Source organism: Sphaerodactylus townsendi, linkage group LG03 (genome assembly GCF_021028975.2).
Source record: "Sphaerodactylus townsendi isolate TG3544 linkage group LG03, MPM_Stown_v2.3, whole genome shotgun sequence".
NCBI lineage: Eukaryota > Metazoa > Chordata > Lepidosauria > Squamata > Sphaerodactylidae > Sphaerodactylus > Sphaerodactylus townsendi.
The window spans coordinates 179,504,529-179,520,253 of record NC_059427.1 but is presented as its reverse complement, the minus strand read 5'-3'; the positions used below and the strand labels follow the sequence as shown (position 1 = coordinate 179,520,253).

Below are 15,725 nucleotides of genomic sequence, written 5' to 3'. Positions count from 1 at the left end.
TTATGAGTTTAAGGCAAATCTGCCCAACTTGTGACCTCCCAAGCCAAACATAGCCCACTTGACACAAAGAGAAGCTAACCAAGAGCCTATGGAGAGACATAATATGTGCCTATGTTGGCTGTGTTAGGGTCGGCTACATTGCAGGTGCTGGGTCACAAGTTGTGCAAGCCTACTGCAGAGATTTCTCCTACCCCACAATTCTCCCTGCCCACTTTGCCAATCCTCAGAACTCACTTGTGACAGCCACGTGACGGTTGGATTTTCCCTCATCGATGACATCCAGGATTTCTTCAGGGCTGGACACAAAACGCTCAGTGCAGCCCTGTGGGTGAAGAAAAAGTAGGGTTCCCAACCTCCAGGTGAGGTCTAAAGTTCCTCTAAGATCACAACGGATCACCAGACTGTAGAGATCATTTTTTCCCGGAGGAAAGGGCAGCTTCAGAAGTGGCAAGAGGAATGGAAGTCTTAAAGTGACATCTCATCTCCACCGAGCTTCCTCCCCATACTCCACCCTCCCCAGGCACTGCACCAAATCTCCAGGAATTTTCCAAGCTACTGTGGAGATGGACCAGAATGTCTATAAATTTGTATTTGATCGAGAACTATGGATGTTGTATGAACCAAAGATTCTAAAAATCAAAATGGTGTTTCTGTATTAGTGACTAGAAGGACTGCATTTTAGCAGCAGGTCAAAAAGGCATTTTAGAAGCTTGTCAGTGATTATGCAGGCAAGCAAAGATTAACATCTTTAAGATCTTGTCACTAAAGGCCAACATGACAGCAGACATATACTTTATAAGTTTGTTTTTCGGTTAGAACTAGCTATTGAACAGGGGTAGGGAACCTGCGGTTTGAGAGCCGCATGCGGCTCTTCTGCCCTTGCACTGCGGCTCCACGAGCCAAGCCGCCGGCCCCATCCTTGCCCGCCCTGCAGCCAGCAGGGCGGGCACACCAATGGCCCGTGGCCGGCTGGGCCACGCCGTGGGCTTCCCCTCTCGCCCGCCCCGTTCGAGCGGGGTGGGTGTTTTCCTGCCGGCCGGCAAGGCCGACCCGCTGGCCCCATCCTTGCCCGCCCTGCAGGCAGCAGGGCGGACGCATCCATGCTCAGAATGAGCAGAGTAAAAGGTTAAAAAAACCCAATATATATAGTGTTATCTTTATTTTAAATGTCAAAAATTATTTGCGGCTCCAAGTGTTTTCTTTTCCCGTGGAAAACGGGTCCAAATGGCTCTTTGAGTTTTAAAGGTTCCCTACCCCTGATGTTTTCAACTTGCTGGGGGTTTAATTCCCACTGAACCGTCTTTGAGAAATTATGACAAGACGATTCACAGTCTGTACCCAAGATGGAGGCTCAGGTTGGCCATGAGGACAATAGAATTGGTGCTGCTGAAAATGGCTTACTGTGCATGTGAGGGCCAGCCACGTGACCCGGCAACGAAAAGGAAGGTGAGCCGTGTGCCTCACAGTGAATTTGGCATTGGGCTGCCCTTGAGAAGTGTTTAGAAATGTCAATTGGTGCAGAATGCTGTCACCAAGAGTTGAATGTAGTGGGACAATATCATGGCAATCTTGGCCCATCTATGCTGGCTCCTGTGGCCCCAAATATAGAACAGCCGTGACTTACCGCGGCTGCCATTGCTGGCAGGGAAGGGACAGCCTCCATGGTTGCCTCCTCCCCCCCCCTGCCTTTACAGCTCTTCTGGGCTTGCGAGGTTTTGCTTGCCGCTAACGCTATCCGGATGGCCCTTCGGCGCCAGGCAGGCAGTGACGCTTTTACTCTGACGTCATCCAGGGAGGTGGGGCCGGGCGGCCTATTTAGGCCTGTGCTCGGCCTCCCCACCTCCTCATTTGTTCTGCCCAGTACACATACCACAAGATCAGACCCCCCATGCTGCGCCTTACGCTTCTGTTTACCTTGAACCAATTTTGTTAATAAATGTTTTATTACCACACAGAAATGTTGTTGTATCAAAAGTTATTTTAATAGCAGAAGAGCATTAGTTGCTTCCCTCGGGCAGCAAATCCAGCTGTCTTCAGTCAAAAATATCAAGCTGTCTTGGCTCTAGCCCCAACCCTGGTGGGACTTTGTCTAATGTTAGATTCTTAGCCCATCCTTGTAGTTTTCCAGGACTACAGCCTTATCATCCCCTGCCAGCAACATGCTGGCAGGGGATGATGAGAACTGTAGTCCATAACATCTGGAGGGCCGCAAGTTTGACACCTATGGTCTAATGAGACCCACACCCCATGAGACCTATCACAGTTCTTCAAGGCCTATAAGATGGAGCTGTTCTGCCAGGTCTATGGTTGAGTGCACCAATGGCATCCAACATAGCTGGCCTCCCTGTTCCTTTCCCGTTTCCTTCTCCCCTCTCTCCTCCATTTTCCTTCCCCATCCTTTCCTCTAATTGATTCCCCTTAGTTAGGGCTGATTTTTGTGGCGCCATTTTACAGCACAGTGCGGCATCCTCTGCTACTTTTAACAGTTAGCCTATTGTTATAGGCCGCCCTGAGTGGGTCATGGGAAAGGGCGACCTATAAATCAAATTAAAAATAAATAAAAATCCATTTGTTTCCAGATGCAATTCAAAGGACTGGTGTTCCCATTTGAAGTTCTGTACACGGCTGTGCTGTGGAACATGGACGTTCACGGTTGGGGCTTTGGTACAGAAGGAATTTGGGAAAACTGGATGCTGGGTCCATCATGTATCGCCCATTGGGTACGCGGGTGCCGCCCAGGGCATCACCTTGCAAGTAATCAAAATGTTGGGTCTGCTTTTGCATTTTTAGTGGAGCTTCCATTTTGGCTCCGTATGCAGTTTTTAGGCTAGCAGCACCAGATTTTCAGCGTATCATCGAGAGACTGTTCTTATGCGACCCCCCAAGTTTGGTGAGGTTTGGTTCAGGGAGTCCAAAGTTATGGACTCCCAAAGGGGGTGCCCCTATCCCCCATTGTTTCCAATGGGAGCTAATAGGAGATGGGGGCTACAGTTTTGAGGGTCCATAACTTTGGCCCTCCTGAACCAAACTGCACCAAACTTGGGGAATCATTAGGCAGTCTCCTGATGAGTCTCCTGAAAGTTGTGGAGACTGTGCCTTCAAAAATGTGCCCCCCAGCCTGCCACCCCATTGACAGCAATGCAGAAAACTCAGCGCAGAACAAAGATTCTTGGGCAAATTTCAGATAAAATTCTGCAGGAGGGCATCTTTACATATCAGCACCAAATCATAGACATCTGGAGACTGTCATGATGGCATACTTAGGTTTGGTAGTTACCAGGGGCCAAAGTTATGGACCTCAAAACTGTAGCCCCCATCTCCTACAGTTCTTTATTGGAAAACAATGGGGGATGGGGCACCCCCTTTGGGAGTCCATAACTTTGGACTCCTTGAACCAAACCTCACCAAACTGGGGAGTAGCATAAGGACAGTCTCCTAATGATATGCTGAAATTCTGGTGCGGATATGTCTAAAAATGCACCCCCTGCAGGCACCAATGTCCTGGTGCAAAAAAAATTTGGTCGCGGAAGGAGCGTCGCCCATGTAGCATCCAACTCAGGTTTTGCCCAGGGCTACAGTTTGCCCAGGGCTGCCTCGTTACGCCCCTGGCTGGGTCCAATCCCTTTGGTAGGTTGTGTATCCATATCAAAGTGCAAAAAAAAATTAAAGATGCTTTCCTGGTTTTAGGGATATAATGGAATGCTTAAGATTATTATAATAAATACTACCTAATTATAGATGAATATGTTTTTATGCTGATGTTTTAATGAATGTAGTATTGTACTGTTAGCCTCCCTGAGCCCAGTCCTGGCTAGGAAAGGGTGGGATAGAAATAAAAATAAATAAAAATAAAATACATGTGGTCTGGGGCCAGCATACCTGAAGGACAGTTTGTACCTTTATTCACCTCCCAACCACAAACATCATCTCTGAAGGCCCTTCTTCAGGGGGCCCTGAAATCTGGGGAGAGGGACTTCTTTTTAATAATTTTTAATTGATTTTTATCCATATATACACACAAGCCAAGATAGAAAAACATACAAACGGAAAAAAAACTCACTATATTTGTTCATTAATTTGTAAACATAAAAAGAGACACCTGGCGGTCAAACAGTAAGGGATGGAATGCTCTTAAATACGATATGGTATTAATGTTTAGATGAATATGCTGAAAGTCAGAGTTTTAAGTAGGGATTAGGTACCCCTTTTAATGGTGTTTAACTTTTAGTGTTTAATTTATGTACTAATCAGTGTATTTTATTTCATTGTTGCCTGTATACTATGGTAAGACGGGGTTTTATATACTGGTCATTGACCGTACATAAACAATTATGGTTATGGTAACTCACCATATTACAAACAATACAACAACACTGTTGTGTGAAGTTTTCTCAGGCTCATTCCGCACATGCAGAATAATGCACTTTCAAACTGCTTTCAGTGCTCTTTGAAGCTGTGCGGAATAGCAAAATCCACTTGCAAACAGTTGTGAAAGTGGCTTCCGGAAAAATGCATTATTCTGGCGCGGTGCGAAGGCCTCAGCTCTGGGTTTAATATTGAGCAGGCTGGTGAATAGTGCTTTCCTTACTCTAGCACTTGTCCGCGTGTGTGTGTATGCTGCCAAGTCAGAGCTCACTTATGGCTACTCCTTGAGGTTTTCAAGGCAAGAGATGTTCAGAGGTGGTTTGCCATTGCCTGCCTCTGTGTGGGTTAAGGGAGTTCAGAGAACTGTAACTGGCCCAAGGTCACCCAGCAGGCTTCATGCAGAGAACTGGGGAATTTAACCCACTGCTCTGGATTAGAATCTGCCACTCTTAATCGCTTCACAACACTAAGGCCCCTTCCGCACATGCAAAATAATGCGTTTTCAAACCACTTTCACAATTGTTTGCAAGTGGATTTTGCCATTCCGCACAGCTTCAAAGAGCATTGAAAGCAGTTTGAAAGTGCATTATTCTGCATGTGCGGAATGAGCCTAACACTTGTCCATAGTCAGCATAATCTCCATGCAGAAAAGATCGGTGCTTTTGTCTTACTGCTGTGTAAAATGCTTGCACGTTCACTGCATGCAGCTGGGCAAAGACCCTGACCATATCCAGTGGGGGAAGGTTACTCATATAACTGCTGTCCTGGAATCTGAACAAGACACAGAACAGTTTTGCGGCAGATAATTTAAAAGGTCAGCTTCAGAACTACATCAGTGGCAGATGCAGCTTTAACAGTTAAAACAGAGCCTTGGGACTTGGAGCTGCCGCAAAATCTGCACCACAAATACCTACACTTGGACAGTTCCTTGTTCACCGGGGCAAACTGGAACTCAGTATTTTGCATGCCAGTTTCTTGGCACATGATTTGCAATCTGCCCAACCGACACTGGTCTTTGACTTCTTTCTGATTTGTTTGCAAAGAGCTGCAGGCCCTGAAGGTTATTTTACATAAAGATCTGGTCAGTTGTAAGAACCCTGGAATGCAATGAATGACAGCTACCTTTCTCTAGAGCAGAGAACTTGGGCATATCCTTGCAAGATTTTACAGAATCCAAATTGCTTTCAGAAGAATTTAGGCTCGTGCATAAAGAGAGTGCATGTTGTATCGCAGTAAAGCACACGCTTCTGAAACCATTTTGAAGATTCACCTAATAGTTTTTCCTTTGCCAAAAGCATAGCTTGTTATCCAACAGACTGGGATGGGAAATAGGAACTCCTTGATTCAGATCTTACCCCTGCCACGCTTGTCTTATTGGAATTCATGGTCTTCATGTTTTGTTGTTTTATTTAGAAAATGTATAGGGCTCAAGGCAGCTTGTAGAATGAAACAAGAATTCATAACAAACATGTAATTAATATTAACACACCATTAAAAACCCAGCTAATAAAACCACAGAGCATAAACAGAATCAACATTGCTCAAAAACACCGAACAAACAAAACAATCCTCATAAGAGGTTTTTTTTAAAATAGAAGCAGGTAGTTAAAAAAAAAGACCTCCCCCCCCCCATATGTCTGGCAAGGTCTTCTTCAGGCACAGTCCCTAAAAGTAGTAATTTTCACCACTGACTTGCATGGAGTAAGACTGTACCATTCCATGTCTGTAGTCCTTCAGGTTTTATGACCTCAGTGGCATTCCCAACTAAAGAATAGCTTAGAAAAACCAATTTAGACTGAATTTGCACGTTATACTCAAAGTGCTTTTGATCTCTGTGCACATCTTTGAAAGACAGAATGCCAGTTTCAGATCTACTCATATCAGCTTTCTTTATTGATTGATGGCTCTGCAGGAAGGTGGATTTAAAATTGCATTTCAACCTTTCTACAATTCTGATCTCATTACTTGACAAACGCGCTCTGTTCTGAGATGCATTTTTATTTCTCCACCCAGTACTTCTTTCACCAAGCAATGCATTTGGGAATGTCTTTTAAAAATTTCACTGGTGCAGCAAGACCGCTTATGTTTCAGTCGCATATCTCTGCTGGAGTGAAATGCAACTGGAAAAATGACCTTAACAAAATAGTGCGAATAGTGGGTTTTGCTTTTGAATTTTGCTATGGTTCAACAGAGTTACTGTCTCCCAACAGTGACAATGAAAAAAAAATAGCCCATCTAAATAATGACTTTAAAAAATTACAGTGCTTTGAAACTTTGATATTCTACAAAATGCAGCTGGGCCTTTTCAAGGGCCCGTTTTGATGCTTTTCCATCAGCCAATCTAATGGGCAGATTTCAAAAAATCCCACCTACATAGAGACTATGTGTTTGTAAACTCAGGGGAAGTGGACTCTGCATTGCCATATTTCCATTGCATTGTGAACCCATAAAGGAAAAGGGAGGCCTTTAATTCATCCATTGTTTATCCAGGCACAGAAATTTAACCAGAGTTAATCTCGACTCAGTTCTTTGTGAGAATTTTGGTTGAAGACCGAAGTTTCTTCTTTATATCCTCGTTATAGCTAAATTTTGTATGCTGGCATATAGTAAGAGAAGAACTAATGTTGGGACCAAGAGCCAGACCACATGAGAGGACCGTGACAATGCCTGCCAAGCTGATGTGATATTTTTTGGCGTGGATTTCTGTATCGTGGATTTCTGTACAACCCGATTTTTTTTTCTCTTTTTTTTTTATTGTTCCTCCTTTTTCTTGTTCTTCTCTACTCTTTTTTGCTGGCCTAATGGCCGTAATAATAAAACTGAAACTTTGATATTGACCAGAGTATATAAGGCAGTGTTATTCCCTCAGTGACTCAGGAGTCACTTGTGGCTTTTTGACATGCTGCTTGTGGCTCTTCTGAGCATAGTTCCACAACATGGCACCTGCCCAAATTTAGTCAACAAGGCCCACTTTTTCATTTTGTACTCTTCATTGTCTCCTTTTCGCCACCTTTCCAGGATTGTTGCAACGATTGTTGAGATAATGTATATGAAGGGATCTTGAATATTTACAAGTGTTATGCTATTCCTAAGTATTATGGATGTGAACGCCAATAACAATACAAAAGGGTTCCTCCCAGTCTCTTTGTGGTAATTTAATCTATTATCATTATGTTAATTCCTTTACGGCTCTGGCCCCAGCCTGGTGGAACGCTCTTCCGCCAGCTGTCCGGGCCCTGCGGGACCTTACTGAATTCCGCAGGGCCTGCAAGAAGAAACTCACCGGCTCTTTAGAGGAACTACAGCCGTTGATGGTGCCCCGGCTTCTGCACATCTGTGCCCCCCTGTCATCCCGGATTGGCTGCTCTTCCCCCCCTGAAAGAGGGTTTGAAATATGGAATTGTCGGACGCCATTCTACAAACCAGTTCTAGTTATTATGCTTAGTTTTCTATTTTATCGCTGCTTTTAATAAGTTTTAGTCGTTTTATTTTGTACATGTTGGTTATTGTGCTGTACACCGCCCAGAGCCCTCCGGGGATGGGGTGGTATAGAAATTGAAATAAATAAATAAATAAATAAATTCAAGGCCAGTGGGTAATGCTAACCTCTTTGGTGCAGTGTGTGAATTCACCTTGTTTCTGTTCCATTTGGAACTATTTGATTTATGCTGTCCTTGACCTACTTTTAAATTCATCTTTTCTTAGTCTCCGTGTCCTTGTGCAACGGGTTGATGAGGTTGTTCTGGTGAATGCATGAGTGAAGTTTACTTCTGCCAGTCTTTTAGAACCAAGACATTACCATGGGAGATTGAGCCATCAGTCTCCTAAAAACTGATGCAGTTGTTATCCTGAAAGGGAAAAAGGCCAATTATCCATCGTTTCCCACAACCGGAGCAAATACCAGTAGTAGCTAGCAGAGATTAACTGGAGCTTGGTATCATTTATTCCTGGAGTCCTCAACTTTTCTAAGCCTGCAGACATCTTTGGAATACTGAAACAGGGTGATGGGTGCAGCCACAAAATGGCTGCCACACAGTGGTTGCCATAAAAGGCAGAGGCAGCCACAAAATGGCTGCCACAACTTACCTTCAGTGAAAGTTCTTGTGCTGTGGTAGCACCTGCTGCCAAAGCAGTGTTTTTAGAAATCTGCACAGCCAATCATGTCTCCTCTGGCCAATCAGAAGCCTAGCTGGGCACAAGCCCCAAATGTCCTGCCCACTTTTTATTGGCATATATTGGATGCTAGGAAATGTGTCACTGAGCACCAAGTTGGGGACTCCTAGTCTATTCTGATTGGCAGTAACCTCCATTATCTGGATTTTTCCCAGCACCTACTACTTGAGATGCTTTTAACTGGAGGGATCAGTGAGTTTTTGCATGCAAAGTAGGTGCTATGTCAGTGGTGGCGAACCTATGGCACGGGTGCCAGAGGTGGCACTCAGAGCCTTCTCTGTGGGCACGCACAAACAGAGTTCCCCCCCCCCCACATCTAGGCTGGTGAGGGCTGCTGGACTCGATTATTAGCCCAACCTAAGACTCAGTTTCTTGGAAAGCAGTGTAGGTAACCCTGTTAAGCACTATTAAACCCCACTGATTTTCATGTGAAGAACTAAAGCACGATCCTTTACCTGGGAGTAAGCTCGGTTGTTGGCAATGGGGCTTGCTTCTGAGTAAACCCTCCTAGGGTCATTATTCACCCGTTGGAAGAGTTGCATGGTTGCTTCAAAGCAAAGCCACAGACTACCACCAAGCTTACTCCCGAGTAACATGCCTCGGAGCCAACCGTTTTTTCTAAACTTTATTAACTATTTTTACATTGTACATCATGGAATCAGAGAACATTCCCATAGTGCAGTGGTGGCGAACCTATGGCACAGGTGCCAGAGGTGGCACTCAGTGCCCTCTCTGTGGGCACACGCAAACAGAGTGCCCCCACACACATTTAGGCTGGCCTGGACTGCTGGGCTCGATTATTAGCATTAAACCTAAGACCTAGTTTTGGGGAAACAGAGTAGGTAACCCTGTTAAGCTGTTAAACCCCACTGATTTTCATGTGAAGAACTAAAGCGCAATCCTTTACCTGGGAGTAAGCTCGGTTGCTGGCAATGGGGCTTGCTTCTGAGTGAACCCTCCTAGGGTCGTGATTCACCCGTTGGAAGAGTTGCATGGTTGCTTCAAAGCAAAGCCACTGTCTACCACCAAGCTTACTCCCGAGTAATGCATGCCTTGGAGCCAACCATTTTTTCTAAACGAAAACCTCAGTATTCAGGTTAAATTGCCGTGTTGGCACTTTGCGATAAATAAGTGGGTTTTGGGTTGCAATTTGGGCACTCGGTCTTGGAAAGGTTAGCTATCACTATGCTATACCATTGTACCAGAGCTCCTCCCGCAGTCCCATGTGTGCTCTTTCCAGCTAGCTATAGGATACCCATACAAGATGTCCCTTTAAATAAGGTATTTGGGCAGGTGGAAGGGGGATCTCTGTGGACTGACCTGCTAATATTGATGTTCTGTTGTTGATCTGCACCAACAGGGCATCGTACGTCTAATAGCATTGGGTGCCGCCGCCTCCTCTGCAGTTCAATCAGTCCTCAAGAATGGGGCATTTAGAACTAAGCTGTCCTTTTAGCAAGCCTGGAGTCACCCCCAGAATTCAACAGAAAAGGTTAAAAAGTGAAATGAAAACCGAAACTTTTCAAAAGCATCAAGATCTTGCAAGATTGTTTCATTTACTTCATTTATACCTCACCTTTCTCCGCAGTGAAGGCTCAAAAGCTGCTTACAACATTCTTCCCTTCTCCATCTTTATCCTCCCGGCAACCTTGTTAGGCTGGGAGTACATGACTGGCTCAGAGTCATCCAGCAAGCTTTCATGCATGAGTGGGGATTTGAAAATGCCCCACCCCCACCCCCAGATCTTAATTTAACACTTTAGCCACTGCACCACACAGGCTTTACTTTACAGTACCTCTGCTGCTAGTTTGAGTTGCCTAGGAGACCTAAAACAACTTTGCTGAGTTGCAGAGCAAGAGGAGAGGAACTGAGGCCCAGTGGAACAAGAAAGAATTTCCATTCCTGCACAAGTTTTTGTTGTCTCCCCTCAAATATCCCGGTGTTACTAACTTTTAATGCCTTTGCTCTATTTATTCCCCCCTTCCAGGGCAAGCCATATGTCTTTGACCGCGTCTTCCCACCCAACACCACCCAGGAGCAGGTTTACCATGCCTGTGCCATGCAGATTGTCAAAGGTTAGTCTGGCCATTGGCCATGGTGGGATTTCGGGTAGTGGGCCGCTACTGCTTAATCTCATGAATGAATCTCACTTGCCTGTCTTTGGCCTTTCAGACGTACTGGCTGGGTACAATGGCACCATTTGCTCATGGGCAGACCGGAAAGACTCTTCACACACCATGGAGGTGAGGCATGATATTCGAAGGAAGAGCCTCTGCTTTGTAATCAGAAGGTCTCAAGTTCAATCCTTGGCATCTCTGGTTAAAAGGACCAGGTTGTAGGTGATATGAAGGACCCTGGAGAGCTCCTGCCAGTCTGCGTAGACAATACTGACTTTAATGGGCCAAGGATCTGATTCAGAGGCGAAGTTACCAGGGGTCATAGGCACGCCATTGCACCAGGCGCCTTCGTGTGGGAGGTGCAAAAAACTGCAGGTTCATTTGTGGGTTTTGGTATTTTTAGTGTTTTTTTCAGTTTTTTGGCTCGCAGGCAGTTTTGCTAGCAGCACCAAAATCAGATGACTTCCTTGATGATAGCACCTGCTAGGTGAGGTTGGTTCAGGGAGTCCGGACTCCTCGGCAATTTCATCCCCCCATTGTTTCCAATGGGAGCTAATAGGAGATGGGGGCTACACATTTGAGGGTCCATCACTTTGGACCCCCTGAACCAAACTTCATCAAACCTGGGTGGTATCATCAGGAGAGTCTCCTAAAGATGCACTGAAATGTTGGTGCTGCTAGATTAACAATTGCACGCCTGACAGCAGGCACCCTCCAGATTTCCACAGATTCTCCTTTTAAATCCACTCCCTTTGGCATGGATTTAAAGGGAGAATCTGAGGTCCCCAGTTTAAACATTGAAAGTGATGCTGTTTCAGGGTGGGGACTCACTTCAACAGTATATCATTTCAATGTTAGTTAGTCTGGGGACCCCAGATTCTCCTCTTTAAGGTGGATTTAAAAGGAGAATCTGGGCTCCCTAATTTAAACACCATTGAAAGTGATGCTGTTTGTGGGTGGACTCCAGCATCACAGTGGCTGCCCATGGGAGGGGGGGGGGGGGCTCAGATTTTGCACCAGGCTCCATTTTCCCTAGCTATGCCTCTGATCTGGCTCAAGATAAGGCAGCTTCAAAGCTTTGCTGGAGGAAAGCTGGAAGGGGCCCTGTTAGGCTCATGCAACTGTTTCTCTTCTTCCAGGGCAAACTGCATGACCCTCAGCTCATGGGTATCATCCCACGCATTGCCCGGGATATCTTCAACCATATCTACTCCATGGATGAGAACCTGGAGTTCCACATTAAGGTGAGGGGGCTGTGGAACTGGTGGGGAGGGGTATTAGCCAGGATGGCCAAAGATGCTGGGAACAAAGGAGCAGGCTTTTCAAGCATTTGCATGATAGGGAGAATGTTAAAAGGAAATGACTGCAAAGGGCATTGTAATTGGGGTACCAGGTGGTCAGGTCCAAGGGCCGGCACATACCTCAGATAGCTCGGCCGTCAGCTCGTGCACATAAAGATCATGATAGTTTTTCTTGGCCACACTTAAGCTTTGTTGTAGGAAGTGGGATGTGATTGGCTCTCTGACGTCACCTGACTCTAAAGTCCAGAAGCATTTGAATCTGTAGTGTCCTGGCTCAAGCCACCTTCAGCAGAAGTAAACAATAGAAGTAGTTCCTCCTCCTGCTCTGTGTCATGGGAGCGGAAAATCTCTGGCAAGTCCATACGGTTTAGGCTTTGAGATTTCGACACAACATTATTCTAGCTAACAAGAAGGTGGAGTTTGGTCTATGACTGTTAAACATTTGCATAATGCCATAAAAGTGCTGAGTACTGTACAAGAGTCACCGTCCACACCCATGTAGTTAAAGAAGCCGCAGATCAGGTAGAACCTGCGCCCAGATAATTAGGAACTAGCACCTCATCAGCTCTGTCAGCATGGCCAATTGGCTGGTAGGGGCTGATGGGAATTGTAGTTCCTGAACATCTGGAGAGCCGCAGGTTCCCTACCCCTGGTCTAGACAGTAGATATGAATGTCTATAGGATGTTTTTGTGCCATCAAGTTGCAGCCAACTTATGGTAACCCCGTAGAGTTTTCAAGGCAAGGGACTAACAGAGGTGGGTTTGCTGTTGCCTCACTCTGCACAATAACCTCGGACTCCCTTCGTGGTGTCCCATCCAAATGCTAACCAAGGCTGACCCTGTTTAGCTTCTGAGACCAGATGAGAGTGGGCTAGCCTGGACTATCCATGTCAGGGGTAGTCTGTAGTAGAACAAAATTTGAATCCAGTAGCATCTTAAACACCAAAATTGTTTTCCCAGAGTGTTTTTCTTTTTGAGTCACTTACTATCTGTTGAAGTGGACTTTGACTCATGAAAGCTTATTCCTGGATTCAAATTTAGTCCTCACCCTTAGGGTCAAGCTATCCTTCAAGAATGAATTTGGGGAGAATCTGTGGCTCAGTGGTAGAGCATTTAGAGTAGTAGAATATCCAGCAGGTCCCGGGTTCAGTCCCCAGTATTTCTAGTTAAAGGGATCAGGTACCAGGTGCGAAAAACCTAAGACCCTGGAGATCTACTGTCAATCTGAGTAAACAGTACTGATCCTGAGAGATCAAAGGGTCTGATTCAGTATCATAACTTATGGCATCATAAGTTGATGTGTCTTCTTGAAGTACAGTGGCTTTCTGGACAGTTAGATGTCCACAGTGGTCAAGAAATAGGGGCATTAATTATTCCCCCTTTCCAATTACCAGTGTCTATATGTATCATGCATTACATTCTTTCTTCCCCAGGTTTCCTACTTTGAAATCTACCTGGACAAAATCCGTGATCTGTTAGATGGTGAGTAGTCCTTAAGGGGATTATATGCAGAGTTCTGTGGGCAGAGGGTAATGCACCAGGGCATCAGAAACCAGGAATGAAAAAGAAGGAGTTGATGCAATCTGTGAACTTGGGAGAATTCTGGAAGCAGATAAATCCGAAGTGACTCTGGATTAAGTGACTGTTCCTACTTCTCACAAGCCCTCCCCTCTTTGCCCCTACCTACATAGATGATATGTACAGTGACCAAAGACAGGGCATTGTCAGTGGTAGCAACCCATCTGTGGAATGATCTTCCGCTTGAGGCTCGCCTGGTACCTATACTGCTCTCTTTTAGGCTCCATGCCAAGGCATTTTTTAAATTTATGTTTTTACCTAAGGGGAGTGATCTTTTAAATTTTGTATTGGTCGTTGGGCCTTCAAGGCCGATCCAACTGGTTCCTGAGGGTTTTCTGGGCCAAAAGGCCAGCGTCCGGTGGATTTTGTTCCTAACGCTTTCACCTGCATCTCTGGCTGGCATCTTCAGAGGTGTATCAGAGAAAGCCCGTTTCTCACTGTGTCTAAGGGAGTAGGGAAAGTTTAGTGTGGTATATTGCCCATGTCCCAAGGTGGGGAACCAATCATTAATTGTTTGGGTGGGACTTCATATGCAAAGGTGTATTGAGTGTACTTCAATAAGTGGTGGGTTATCAGCACATTTTGTAGCAATCCGTACCCGCCGATCTCTCAAAGCCTCTTCTTTCTTATTGAAGTTGTCCTGCGTTTGTGACTTTGTGCGGCCTCCCCTGTGCAGTCTGACATAGTAGGCTTCTGAATTGGTCCAAAATCTCCAAAATTCTCAAATAAAATGTTATGTCCTGTTTGTTTAACACATGTTCCTGCAACTGCAGATTTTCAGGATGGTTACCGACAGCGTCTTCGTGTTCCTTAACAATGGCCCCAGTTCGCATTTGTGGTTCCAGACCTTTCCACAGCCAAGGGTATGCCATATACCCCGCAGAAGTGAGGGGGGTCTCTTGTCCCTTGCCGAGCTGCAGCATCTGGCCGTGTATTCTTCCCCTGCGGGTTTGAAAATGGTTTGTAGGTAATGCTTTTTTCATCAGTTTCCTATTTGATCTGTGATTCCCTTGATGTATGGTAGAAATATTTTTCCTGTGGTAGGCTGTTTCTCCTCAGTCCTCTGGGTTTCTCTTGGTCTTAAAGCTCTTCCCGATTTCTGTTGTGGAGTAGCCATTAGCCTGAAGATGCCAGCCACAGATACAGGCGAAATGTTAGGAACAAAATCCACCAGACCACGGCCACACAGCCCGGAAAACCCTCCAGAACCACTTTTAAATTTTGTTTTTACAGTTTGATGCTAGCCTCAGGACTGTTTCATGATGATAATTTTTTTAGGATGTTAAATCTTTTATGCTGTATTTGTGCTCTGGGTGAGTTTTTAATGGTTGGGTTTCTAAAAGATAAGTTATGATATTTTCCAGAACTCACTGGAAAAGGGGATAATGCTAGGAAAAGTTGAAGAGAAGAGGGGGGAAAAAGGAAGACCCAAAATGAGAAGGACTGACCCCATAAAGGAAGGCATGTCCTTCAGTTTGAAAGAGTCAAGGATGACTCGGAGGTCCTTAATTCATAGGGTCACCACAAATTGGAAGTAGCTTAGTGCATAACAGACAGAGTTAGTTTTAATGACTTTATGCTATTTTATGGTTTTGTCATATTTTACTTTGCCACCTCAGGAGGGTTTTTTTCGAAATGCAGTGTGCAATTTGTAAATTAAATAATGAATAATCTTCTCTGCTCATCCACAGTGACCAAGACCAATCTTTCAGTTCATGAGGACAAGAACCGTGTTCCATTTGTGAAGGTGAGATGCTTGGGAGAGTGTGGCATAGGGCTTCAAAACCCTAACCAGAATGGGAGGGAGAACACTTTTGAGAACTCTGGAGAGTAGTTTACCTCAGGTAAACTCCATTTCAAGCTGGGATGGGGGTTGGCAAGGTTCCTAGCCAGCCCCAAAGGCTGTGTATTAAATATATTCAATTTTTAACGGCAAAAAATCTATGTTTTAAAAGCATTGGTTGCTTATGCCTCCTAATCACCAGAGGTACAGATATGCCTGAGGAATGACTGCAGTCTAAACTGGGGTAGAGAAATTCTGTTCGCTAATCCCTATCCTTCCTAAATGGTATTCTCTTTAACCTCCTGAGGTGTTGAGGGGAAGAGAGAGGTAACGTGGAACTGTGTGAGTTGTGGGTGTGCTGTGGGATGAATATCAAAGGAAAGATGAGGTAACTGACACTGGTCTAGT

At 45.1% G+C, this 15,725-nt stretch overlaps 1 protein-coding gene across 1 annotated transcript in view; it reads left to right on the top strand.

The window, feature by feature from the left end:
* KIF5A (kinesin family member 5A) overlaps positions 1–15,725 on the top strand; it is a 93,410-nt gene that overhangs the window by 24,721 nt on the left and 52,964 nt on the right. Inside the window, 5 exon segments of the mRNA XM_048488667.1 lie at positions 10,526–10,613; positions 10,711–10,781; positions 11,795–11,899; positions 13,390–13,438; positions 15,226–15,281. Coding sequence (XP_048344624.1) covers positions 10,526–10,613; positions 10,711–10,781; positions 11,795–11,899; positions 13,390–13,438; positions 15,226–15,281 — 369 coding nt within the window.